At 33.6% G+C, this 13886-nt stretch overlaps 1 protein-coding gene across 1 annotated transcript in view; it reads left to right on the top strand.

Annotated features, from left to right (window-relative positions):
• The window catches only part of LOC131147595 (lysine--tRNA ligase, chloroplastic/mitochondrial), a 36007-nt gene that overhangs the window by 997 nt on the left and 21124 nt on the right, over nt 1-13886 (top strand). The window contains exon 2 of the mRNA XM_058097094.1: nt 840-1058. Within this exon, the coding sequence (XP_057953077.1) occupies nt 840-1058 (219 nt within the window). The remainder of the gene's footprint in view (nt 1-839; nt 1059-13886) is intronic.

A 13886-nucleotide genomic window follows, 5' to 3' on the forward strand; every position in this document is an offset into this window, starting at 1 on the left:
ACAAAATCAAGAACTGATGGCTACTCATCCCTGCCAGAGTTATGTATATTGCAAATGAGGTTTTGGAGTCCATCTAAAGTGTTGCACTGAAATTATTTATTGAATTACATTTCCTATCTTATATGGCATATTTTTCAAAAAGAATAGGTTTTTTTCCCATAGATGAGCGTATCTTTGTTTGTTGAACTACTTGGATACATTTTTCTTGGATGAAGACCATGGATACTGTTTTATTGGATGAAGTATTCCATTGTCTGGATAGACTAAGCAGCCCTAAATTAATGCGGTGTTTGGTGATTTATAGTTGCAATAGTACAAAAAGTGACTTTCTTTGGAGTAATCTTGGTATAGTACGCTGGAAGTCAATATAGTGGTTCCTGGAAGTTCTTCCCCAAGTTGGCTTCAAGTGGCTTTTGGAAACCATTACAGTGGTAATTAGAAGTTGTTCTTCCTTAAAGTTGGCAAGCAATGCAGGAGCAAAATGGAGTTGCTGACAGATTAATGTTAAAAATGTACATAGGGTTGTTTGGAAGCTATTGAAGTTGACAAGAAAAGGATGAATGAACTAATTTAACACCCAAAATAAAGAGATCGTTAACATTCTACATCTTCAGATTATTTGAACACATACTATCTAAAATTATACATCTTCAGATTATCTGTACACATACTATCTAAAATTGTCATTACCATAACAGTGTGGTTGAAAGCATTTTAGACATAGGTTATTTAACTATTTGCAAAAAGGATGGTAATTTGCCTGTTATTTGAAAGAATTTGAAGAGAACCATTATCTACAATTTTTTATTCTTGGTCAGTAAACACAGTTTGTTTTCTAGGTTGAAGAATTGAGGGGCAAGGGTTTTGAGCCCTATGCATACAAATGGGATAGGACTCATTCTGCCAATCAGCTGCAAGATATATACAAGCATCTGGGGAATGGTGAAGAATCAAACACCGAGAGTGATTATGTATCGATAGCGGGAAGAATTGTGGCTCGTAGAGCGTTTGGGAAGCTTGCCTTTTTGACCTTAAGAGATGATTCAGGGACAATTCAGGTATAGTTATTTACCCATTTAAAGCCTTTTTACATAAATCTATGAGCCACTACTTGAGATGGATTAATTGGCCCCATACTTGTTTTCTCTACAACATCTCTGCTAAATATAAATTGGTTTGATGTGAATTTATAATTTGGAGTTCAGCTGCATTAGTTAGTAATTGTTTTATAATTTTTAAATGTCTTATTTCCTTTGAGAATTATTGTTGGGGCTTGATACACATTGTTGGCCTACAACCTAACAGCTTGAGCTTTTAGGTAAAGTGGTAATCTAACAATTTATGGTTTCACTGTTTAATAATTAAATCTATAATAAAGGCAGAATGTCTATTGTCCTTTCATACCCTTGAAAAGTTCCAATATTCTTGTGCTTATTCTCATGCAAGATTTTAGTTGTTTGTTTTGTTTCTATTTCCTTACCTTCTTGCTCAATGGTGCTTGAAAGAAAAGCAAAATTATAGCAATTTAAATTTTCATCTTACTTTATATAAACCTTAGAATGTGCATCTCTTGTGCTCGACTATTTTTAGTTGAAAACATTGAAAAAATAGCATACAAATTTCTCTTACCATACAATGCAACCTAATTTAGTGCAAGAAGCAATGAATATTAAATAATAGATTAACAAAGGTTTAATAGCAATATTGAAAAAACCTTATGCTCTTTTATTTGTGTGCAAATGAATTTTTTTATCTGGTTCTAATGTCTTTTAAATTGCAAAAATGCCTAAGTACAACTTTGTAATATCACACACTTGAATTGGCATTTTTTTTTTTTAATTTAAAAATTTTTTCAACGTTGGGCTTTTGACAAAGTGAAGATGCTTCATCAATCTCTCGTCAAAGGATGACATTTCTTGTTGATGAAAAAAATGGAAGCAAGCCCTGGAAAATCGTTCAACCTTAGGTCAGAGAAAATTAGTGGAGAGTCATTTGTGATTATTTGTGGGAAGAATAAGATTTGCAATCTGTTGGTGAAAGTGCCACTGTTGGTTATTTGGTGGACTGTTCAAAGCGTGACCTTGATGAAGGCTTAGTTGAGTTGCTTCGTTCTTAGGGAAAAATTGGTTGATTTGAATATCTGGTGGCAATTAGACCAACTTGAGCTGGAAAATTTCTAGTAGTGGTTTTGATTTCTAGAGTTAAGGTCTTGTAATGCCCCGAACCCTTAATCCTGGGTCCGGTGCGTTATACCTGTCATATCCTGATAAATCATAATCCATAACATATGTAACGGAAAATATAATCATAATCTCTATATAACATAATACCAGAGTTTACTAATTCTAATTATAATTCATATTAAATCACCCATCACCTGCATTTCCATAAATCTACATGACTTCCAAAACAATTCAGTATTTTTACAATCATTCCTTACCCAATAGCCTTAAAACATAAAGGCATAAAACACAAATATTTACATTCTCCCAAAGTATATAAAAATATACCCTTTCTCCTTATACAATTCTCAGAAGGCTAAAAACCCTCGAGCTCTCAAAGCTTGATCTTGAGGAAATCCTGAAAAAAAATAAATTCATATTTGGGTGAGACACATATTAGTAAAGGAAGAAATAATATATTAAAACAGTGTGTGACCAAGATGAGTTTATAATCAACATAATATTTAACATTTGCAAATTCTTAACATAATTTCTGAAATCATTTTCTGATCCTATTCAAACATATGCAAGATATTTTACCCACGAGATTACCCAAGGATAGGGTTGATCACCCGCCCATACAAGTAGCATCCCTCTGCTCTGATACATTTGGCAACCCAAATGTCACAATTAAAGCATACCAGGGCACTCATCTTACTCAATAAGCCCTCAAGTGATAAATTGATCTCGTACTCACATAGTTCATACAAAAGTTTACTGGCAAAGGCCCTAAGAATAGGAAAATCTACCCGCCCATACAAGTAGGTTCCCTTTGCCCTAGTACGTTATGCGGCTACTGCTGCATCTGTAGCTACTAGTGCATTCGCCTTACTTAGCAAGCCCTTAGACGAAAGGTACGTCTCGCCCAATCGTAACATGTTTTACATACATACATACTTCTAATATCATAATACATCATTCTTTTTATCATTATTCAATCATACACATCTGTTCATATTCATAGCTTAACATTGCATTGCATTTCACTTTAAGTGACTCTTTCCCATTCGTATCATTCACGTTTCACATTTCATTTCATTGCATTGTCATTCCATTGTCATTTCATTGCATAACGTTTTCATTTCATTCCTTTGTACAATAGCCGCTCTTTAGCCGTCATCAGTTAGTGCACATAGAAATGCACTAGAATCTGCTAACAGTTAGTCCACATAGAAATGAGTTAGATCTACTAACAATTAGTCCACATAGAAATGCGCTAGAATTTGCTAACCCGGCTTTCAGCTGTTTTACCCAATATCTTTCAGCTGTTTTACCTAGCATCTTTCAGCTATTTACATGATTGCATTAACACACACAAGTAACATAGTCCATTTCATGTTTTATTCACAATGCATTACTTACTTAACCTGCATCTCATACATTTAACATATATTCCACACAACATTCTATTTACTCATGCCACACAATTTAGCAATAAAATTCATACACTGCCTGTAAAATAAGACAACCAACATTTAATATTTATATACTGAAAATACCTTTCATTTTTTACATAATTATCCTGAAAATATTTCCCACTATCATCAGTTTATTTTCGCATATACATTATCTAATAAACAACCCTAAACTCGAAAAAATATAATTTAAACAGTTGGCATTTTACCCATACCGAAACATATACACGTATATATAACACAATTTATTTTTCCATTAAATTCATAAAAATTATGATTTAACATATATTTTTCCCCTTACCTCGTTTCTTGAACTACGCCAACAGGGACCCCGAAAAGATGCCTGCGGTGCTCACTCGGATCCTGAAATTAAATTCCTAGTTCCAATAAATTATTTCTAAATAAAATATTATTTAAATATTTCCTAGGGCCATAATTTCTAAATAAATAATAATACCCTTAAATATAGCTAAATTACCAAATTTCTCAAATCCCACTCTCGCTTTGGAGTGAGGTCTAGAAAACCCCAATTGAAAAATTACCTACGCCAAAATGATGACGACGACAACTAGGACCTTGTGGTGGTGTCCGATCGTCAATTTAACCGCATATTAACAGCGAAATTGAAAAAATGGGAAAAAATTACCTTTCCCCAGGAGCAGTACCTAAGCTGTTTCTATGAAAAATCTGCTCCAGTAGAAATGTCGGCAGCGGAACCAGGATTCTAACGACACCTTCCGTTTCCCGATCCGTCGCAAACTTGCCGAGAAATTGAGAGAGAGAGAGACGGAGACGGAGCGGCCGTAGGAAAATCTCAGAGGGGGGGGGGGGTTGCCGCCTCTGTTCTTCTCCTCCTTCTTATTTCTTCTTCTTTCTTCTTTCTTCTTCTTTCTTTAACTTTAACTTTAAGTTTATATATATATCTTTAACTTATACTTATTATATATATATATATATATATATTTTATAATATATTCTTCTTATTTCAATTAGTTTTTTTTTTTTAAAATCCTATGTAAAAATATTTAATTTAATAACTAATTATTTAATTTATCTTAATTTAATTTAATTTCTTAATTTTATTATTATGTTATTATTATTTTTTTCTTTTTCCCACACCATTCCTTTTATTTATTTATCTGTTATTTTATTTATTTATTTATTTCTAATTATTTTAATCATTTTAATTTTTCGGGTCTTTACAGGTCTATTTTATTTTCATTCTAGAGGGTTGCAAGGGCTTTGTTGGAGAATTTTTGTGAATGGGTTGCAAGGGTTTTTAATGCAACAGGGATTGAATATCCTTAAATCAAAGGAACTGCAACCTAAAAGTTGATAGGGTCAAATAATTTGAGGAGGGAGGACAAGTTGATGTTTTGTGCATGTGTAAAAAATGACTTCTTTTGGGATTAGTTTTTGAAGCTGGCGGTGGAGATTAGCAAGCGTTCTTTTGCCTTGTTGGATAGAAGGGAGGGGGCGGTGGGGCTGGAGAAAGGTTGTAAATTCAGATAATTTGAGGAGTCAAAAGGTTTATGCTCGGCAAAGGGAAGTGCAAAGGGTTTCAAATTGAGGAAATATTTTGAATTTTTTTTTTTTTTTTGAGATTCTTCTGGTTAGATTACAAAAAAAATTCTTGAAAGACATACAAATGGTGTTTTGTGTGTAATGGAGGAGCTAATTGGTGAGAGGGCTAGCATTTGCTAGGATTAAGAGGTGGGGGGCATTCTCTGAAGATGATAGTGAAGTAGTGATTTTGAATGTGATAGAGATTTGCTTTGAAATTTGGGAGCTATATTTTTAACTGTTCTTCTAGTTGTTTTGGGGATTTGAATTATGTGTCACTGCCCCTAATGGTAGTATTGGGAAGTGGGGGGGATGAGTATTTTTGAAGATGACAGTACGGTCACTACTACAATTAAAGAGCAAAAGGGTTGTGATGGAATATTGGCCACCCCAGCTCATGAGATTTGTAAGAAAGACCTTCAAGCTTAGATTTTGTGGGATAAATTGGACCTTTAGTTGGCTAGTTGTGGAGGAGTTTTTTACCAAAATATTAAAAAAAAAAAAAAAATCAAAAAACAAAAATATGAAGGAAATTGAGAAAATTTACACAAATGTACTCAACCGACTTTCCAAAAGTTGGTTTGGGCTTTAAAATAATAAAAAAAAAAGGTCAGCCGTCAACTCTTGTCAGCCAAAATAAAAAAAAAATGAGAACCTTCTTGACTGCAACAAGCCTCCCTGCCCCCCCCCCCCGCGGGTGCGCCCAAAAATAAAATACCACCCCTCCCTCCCAGTTCTGCCCCCTGCCTCCCCCCTCAAATCCCACTTTAAAGTGGGAATCATAAATTTTTTTTAATTTAAATATTAATATATATATTATTTTTAAAATTTTAATAAAAAAATATTTTTAAGTGTCATTTAATACAAAAAGGATTTTTTATTTTTTATTTATTTTTCAAATGAATTAAAAAAAGTAAGTTAATTTTTTTAATTTAAAAATTTTATATAAAAATGAATACAATAACAAAAAATTTTGAAATAATTTACTTTTCGGAATATTAAGACAAAAAAGGGCATCTTACTTCCTAATTACATAAAAAAAATTATTTAACATATAATTAAGAATGAAATAAAATTGAACTGAGTTTAAGTGTCATTTAATACTAAAAATATTTTTCACTTTTTATTTCATTACACTTTTCTTCCATTCCATTATTTCATTCTACTCCCATTTTTTTTTAATTTTAATATACCAAATATCAGTAAATTTATAATAAAATTATATTCTAGTGAGCGTAAAACAGGATATTTCAAAATGAAAAAAAAAATTATTTTAAATAGGAAAATATTAAAATTTAATATTTCTTACCTAGGCACAAAAAACAAAAACAAAAAGTCAGTTTGGATTTAAAAACAAAAAACAAAACAAAAAACTTGCACAAAAATCTAGGCACAAAAAACAAAACTGGCTTCTTAAAATATATATATTTCTTTTAAGAAATATGTTAGGTCAAAGTTCATTAGCCCGCCGGCCCTTTACTTCTACATGTTTCATTCATAAAACTAGTGCGCTCTGTCTTTTTTCTCTCCCTGTCTCTCTTGTCTCCCTCTCTGCAAGTCTCTCTACTTCCTGAAACCCTAGCCCTCTTGATTTTCCCTCCTCTCCGTGAATAGTTTCCTTACCAAGGAATTCAACTTCTACTCAAACTATCAAGGTCGTACGAGACCTCTCCCAATACCTTCATCAATTAGCAGTATCTCCTTCACCCCCCATGATCCCCCACAATACTCCGCAAGTTTCAACAATTTCTACTCCACTTTTGTTTATTGAATAATTATAAAAATATTACATTCTTTTTTATTTTTTTAAATTTTATAAAAATATTATATATTTGTACAAACCTGCAAAAAAATAAATTTAAAATCCATATTTTTATACTCTCAAATGTAGGCAAGAAATATAAAATTTTAAAATTTTCCTATGTAAATTTATAGATGCTTTGGTATATTAAAATAAAAAAGAATGGGAGTATAATGAAATAATGGAATGGAAGAAAAATGTAATGAAATAAAAAAATTATAACATATATACATATATATAATTACATAGACTAATTCAATTTTATTTCATTCTTAATTATATGTTAAAAAATTTTTTCTATGTAATTAGGAAGTAAGATGTCATTTTTTGTCTTAATATTCTCAAAAGTAAATTATTTCAAAATTTTTTGTTATTGTATTCATTTTTTATATAATATTTTGAAATAAAAATATTAACTTACTTTTTTTAATTCATTTGAAAAATAAATAAAAAGTAATTTTTTTTTTTTATTAAATGACACTTAAAAATATATATTTTATTTATAAATTTTTATTTACATATTAAAATTTGAAAAATAATATATATTTTATTATTATTTAAATTTTAAAAAAATTATGATTCCCACTTTAAAGTGGAATTTATTTTGGGTGCGGGGGGTGGGGGGAAGGGGACAGGTGCATGGGTGAGGCAGGGGGCAGAACCTTGGGGGGGAGGCCTTTGGCAATCAAGGACCGACTTTTGAAAAGTCAGTTCTCAATTTTTTATTTTGGCTGATAAGAGTCAACGGCTGACCTTTTTTTTTTAAAATTTTAAAACCCCAACCTACTTTTGAAAAGTCGGTTGGTACATTTGTGTAAATTTTTCCAATTTCCTCCATATTTGTGTTTTATTTATTTATTTTTTAATATTTTGGTAAAAAACTCAATTGTGGAGGAAATGAAGTTTGGCTTGATGGTGGTGAATTTGAGGCGAAGAAGTGTCGAAGGGAATTAGCGAATTTGGAATGTTTGGTGAATTATGATGGGAAGGGCTTAAAGAGGGGTTTTCTTGGTTAATTCTAAATTTGCATAAAATTTTTTCCTCTTTCAATTTTCTTTTTAATTTATTTTTAATGTTATTTCTTGTTTTCTTTTTGTGGATTTCATATCATCACCCAGATTGTATATTCTCTCCCTTTTAATATATCTTTTTATTATTTTTTATCATTTTTTTTTTTTACAAAAAATGTTAAATTATAGTATAAATAGCTAAAATTAGTAGCTCCAAAAATTGAAAATTATGATTAACATATTTAGTTCAAAATGACAAGTAAAAATTCTCTTGAAGAAAAACAACAATAATAAAAATAAATATTAAAGAATATTATCACAAATATTTTAACAAGCATCTAGGAGTGGTTTTGATTTCTAGAGTTAAGGGCTATTCTATTTTCATTCCAGGGGGTTGTAAGGGCTTTTTTTGAGAATTTTTGTGAATGGGTTACAAGGGTTTTTAATGCTGTAGGGGTTGAGTATCTTTAAATCAAAGGAACTTCAACCTAAAGTTGATAGGGTCAAATAATTTGAGGAAGGAGGACAAGTTGTTCTGTGCATGTGGTGGAAAAATGACTTCTTCTAGGATTAGTTTCTGAAGCTGGCAGCAGATCAGCAAGCATTCATTTGCCTTGTTGGATAGAAGGGAGGAGGTGGTGGCGCTGGAGAAAGGTTATAAATTCAGATAATTTGAGGAGTCAAAGGTCTATGCTCGGAAAAAAGAAGTGCAAAGGGTTTCAAATTGAGGAAATATTTTGAAAAAAATTGAGATTCTTCTGGTGAGAAAACAAAAAAAAAATTTAAAAGACATTCAGATGGTGTTTTGAGTATGATGGAGGAGCTAATTGGTGAGAGCGCTAGCATTTTCTAGGATAAATAGGTAGGGGGATTCTCTGACAATGATAGTGAAGTAGTGATTTTGAATGTGATAGGGATTTACTTTTGAAATTTGAGGGCTATATTTTTGACTGTTCTTCTGGTTGTTTTGGGGATTTGACTCATGTGTCACCACCCCTAATGGAGGGATTGGAGGGGATTAGCATTTTTGAAGACGACAGTACGATTAAAGAGCAAAGGGGTTGTGATGGAATATTGGCCACCGTAGCTCAAGACATTTCTGAGAAAGACCTTTAAGCTTAGATTTTTTGGGATAAACTGGACCTTTGGTTGGCTAGTTGTGGTGGAAATGAAATTTGGCTTGATGATGGTAAATTTGAGGTCAAGAAGTGTCAAAAGGAATTAGCAAATTTGAAATGTTTGGTGAATTATGATGGGAAGGGCTTAAAGAGGGGTTTTCTCGGTTAATTCTAAAGTCACTTAAAATTTTTTCCTCTTTCAATTTTCTTTTTAATTTATTTTTGTGTTTTAATATTATTTTTTGTTTTCTTTTTGAGGATTTCATATCCTCACCCAGATTGTATGTTCTCTCCCTCTTAATATATCTTCTTTTCACTCTCCAGGCTAACCATTGACAATAGTATAAATGTTGGTCAAACTCAGACGAGCTCCGATCTATTTTCCACGAATCCTAAGGCCTTTTCTACTCATCATAATATCCAAAAAAACCCAAGTCACTGCCCCTTCTCGAAGTCCAACTTGAAAACTAGCCCCTTCCTGCTCCTCCTCCTCAATTCCTCTGCTAGGATGGTAAAAAACACTCAATAATGTGCCAAATACCATGCATTGCTATGCCTCTGCCTCCAAATGAATGGTTTGCAATTGAATTGGGTTACTATGTCTTTATGACACTAGCGTTAAACAATGGTAAGCTTGCTTTGCCAAAGCATTCTTTCTATCAACAAAAGAAATAGCTCCTTTTTGAGGGAAAAGAGAATTCATTGTGTGTCATTGAGAAAATCAAGTGTAGTTTGTCCTCTAGCTCATTTTTATACATTGAATGTTGATGGTTGTCAAAGGAGTTGCTATTGTTCATCTTTGTAAAAACATCGAACCCATGGGGTGATGACTTTTAGGGCATCCAATGATTTCATTTTGGTTTGTTTGACGGCTAATGCCTCTGGGTACTTTATTTTCATGAATAGAATTAAGGGAGTCATTTGAAGGATCTGCTGCACACCAGATGGAATGGGGGTGTTGGAATGGAAGACCTTTTGGGAAGCAATGCAGAGGACAAAAGAGGAAGGTAATCCAACCAATCTCCACCTAAAGATGCAATGCATCAAGTGCGGATCTGTGAAGGTAGGTAGGGGTATAGAGTAAAGTCAGTCTTCTTTTGATCAGATGCTCAGCCTCGTCGATGATGACATAACTTCAATAAGTCTACTGGTGTAAGGAGAATTTTTGGGAATGGAAAATTTCATGATGAGGGGAGTCAATATGGCAGGTTCTTGCCTACTTAAACTTTGCACTTGGAAGGCTAGGGCCACAAAGTTTTAGTCCAATTGTGGGAGGGCCCAAAAATGAGAAACCAACAGGCCCAATGAGAAGGCTGGCTTTAAGAAGGCATCAAATAGGCCGAAAGCAAGTAATATAAGCCCAAAAGAAAGACCATCTTAGTTACAAAGAAGCACTTGTGCAGGGTGTTTCTAAGCCCAAGCTGCCATTTCTTTCTAGGGCTGGAGGCTTGGATAATCATGAAAAGAGGGAGAGGCCACATGGATGTTCTGGAGAGGAGGCACAGTTAGCAGTAGCAAGCAAGTCTTAGAAGGGTTTTGGATTAACCAGACTAGAAATGTTGGGCTACTAGACGTAACCTTGAGTTGATTCTCTGAGTTCTACAAGAGGGTGAAACAGAAGTTGATGGCAGAACAGGATAAGTGATTCAAAGGAGATGCATACTCCTCAGGTTTTGAAGACAAGGATTCCTCATACTCCTCGTATGAATATGTGAAAGAATGGCTACTGATTGAGCACTTTTGAAGGAAAGGAGGTGCATCCAAGGACAATATGGAGGCTAGCCATGCGAGTCTGGAGAGGTTGTGGGATCTGACAGAGAAGGTGGTAATGCTTTTAAGAGACACAAGTTTAAATGTTGTCCTTAGCAGAGAGGACCTTGGGTATTCTCCCTCGAGAACACATCTTGTAGTCTAGCCATTGTCTCATACATCCATTGTTTCCTAATGCAGATCCATCCTTGTCAATAGTGCACCTTGGAAATGAACAACTTGAGGTCCACTAGGTAAAGGTTGTTTCTTCTGATAGTGTTATCTCAGAATTGATGGTATCCTGTATAAACTTCCTGCACCACCATGCCATAAGGAGTTAACGGGTAACCAAAAGAGGGGGATAACAAAGATACTCAGGATCTCCTAGATGAGTTGGGTTGGTCTTTGGTGAACTCTAGTGGCGAGAGAGTTAAAATGAGGGTAGAGCAGCCTGGGGTTCGGAAAAAAGTTAAGAAGTTAAGCAAATAGCTGTTGAAGTTAGCTTTGTTGGTTAATTATGATAAGGAAGGCAAGTCCCTAGGGGTTCTTTAGATTGTTAAATGAAAATTCTATCTTGGAATATCTGAGGATTAGGAGGGTGTAGCAAGAGGATGGTTAATGGAACTTGTAAATAATACTAATCCTGATAGTTTGTTCCTGCAGGAGACTAGACTAGAAGTAGTTGATACTGTAATGTCCCCCTTTCGGGTGTTGTCACTTTTCTTATGGGCCTTGCGCCCGTGGCAATACCTATCAGAGCACTCACTAAGATTGAGGCGTTACGTATCGCCGTCCCTCAATCCAGCAAGCCCCCGGGCGGAGAGTCTTACTTCGCCACAATCGTTCATAAGCGAGAGTTCCCGAGGTAACTACCCCTTTGCTCTGATACTACAATGTAACGCCCCGAACCCTTAAACCCGGGTCCAGCGCGTTATACCTGATAAAATCCCTAAATAGTCCATAATTCATAATATATACAGCGGAAAACATAAACATAATCTTGATATAACATAATACCAGAGTTTACTAATTCTAACTATAACCCATAATAAATCATCCATCACCTGCATTTTCATAAATCTACATAACTCCCAAAATATTTCAGTATTTTCACAATCATTCCTTACTCAACAGCCTTAAAAAAAAAAGACATAAAACATAAACATTTACATTCCCCAAAATAACATAGAAATATACCATTTTCTTTTTCTATTTACCAAAAGTGTTATAAAATCTCGAGCTCTCTAAGCTTGATCTCGAGAAAACCCTGAAAAAGATAATTTCATATTCGGGTGAGACACATCTCAATAAGGGAAGAAATAATATATTAAACTCAGCGTGTGGCCATCATGAGATAATACATATCATTTTATAATATTTGCAAATCATTAACATAATACTGAAAGTCATTTTCTGATCCTAATCAAATACATGTAAATGTTTAACCCACGAGATTACCCGAGGATAGGGGTGATTACTCGCCCATACAAGTAGCACTCCTCTGCTCTGATATTTAGGCAATCCAAAGGTCGCAGCCAAAGCATACCAGAGCACTCACCTTACTCAGTAAGCCCTCAAGTGATAAATTGATTTTGTACTCACACAGTTCATACAAAAGTTTATCGGCGAAGGCCCTAAGGATAGGGAAATCTACCCGTCCATACAAGTAGGTTCCCTTTGCCCTAGTACGTTATGCGGCTATTGCCACATCTGTAACTACTAGTGCACTCGCCTTACTCAGCAAGCCCTCAGGCGAAAGGTATGCCTGGCCCAATCATAACATATTCTACGTACGTACATATTTCTAATATCATATTACATCATTCTTTCTATCATTATTCAATCATACACATCTGTTCATATTCATAACTTAACATTGCATTGCATTTCACTTTAAGTGACTCTTTCCCATTCGTATCATTCATGTTTCACATTTCATTTCATTGCATTGTCATTCCATTGTCATTTCATTGCATAATATTTTCATATCATTCTTTTGTACTACAGTTGCTCTTTAGCCATCATCAGTTAGTCCACATAGAAATGCATTAGAATCTAACACAGCTCCTTTTAGTTGTCATCAGTTAGTCCACATAGAAATGAGTTAGATCTGCTAACATGGCTGTCTTTCAGCTGTCTTACATTTACATGGTTGTATTTAACATACACGGGCAACATTGTCCATATCACATTTTATTCTCATTGCTTTACTTATTTAACCTGTATCTCGTACATTTAACATATATTTGCACAGAATCTAATGCCACACAGTTTAGTAGTAAAATTCATACATTGCCTGTAAAATAAGTCAACCAACATTTAATGTTTGTATACTGAAAATACCTTTCATTCCTTACATAATTACACTGAAAATATTTTTCCACTTTCATCCGTTCATTTTCGCATATACATATCTAATAAACATCCCTAAACTCGAAAGAAATACAATTTAAACAGTTGACATTTTACCCATATCGAAACATATACACATACATATAACACAATTTATTTTTTCATTAAATTCATAAAAATTCTGATTTAATATATATTTTTTCCCTTACCTGATTTCTTGAATTACGCCAACAGGGACTCCGGAAAAAAACCTGCTGCGCTCACCCGGACCTTGAATCAAAAATTCTAATTCCATATAATTAATCTTGAATAAAATATTATTTTAATATTTCCTAAACCCATAAAATTGCAAATAGAGCACAAAATATAAATAAAAGTATAGTAAAAAAAAAATTCGAAATAAAAATATATATATTTATATATAATATGTTAGTTTAATGTGTGTGTATCATATATATATATATATATATATATATGATATAATATTATTATGTTAAAGTAAGTAAAAAAAAAAAAAAAAAAAAGGGGGATTAGGAAGCCTGAAGAGGCATCCTGCGAAAAAAAAAAAACAGAAAGCTGCGCTCTCTCCTACGCTCATCATCCACTCCTCCGTCTTCTCTCTCTGTCCCCTCATTTCTTGATGGATATTCAACCGA

The sequence above is a fragment of the Malania oleifera genome, chromosome 2, assembly GCF_029873635.1.
Source record: "Malania oleifera isolate guangnan ecotype guangnan chromosome 2, ASM2987363v1, whole genome shotgun sequence".
In the NCBI taxonomy this organism is placed as follows: Eukaryota; Viridiplantae; Streptophyta; class Magnoliopsida; order Santalales; family Ximeniaceae; genus Malania; species Malania oleifera.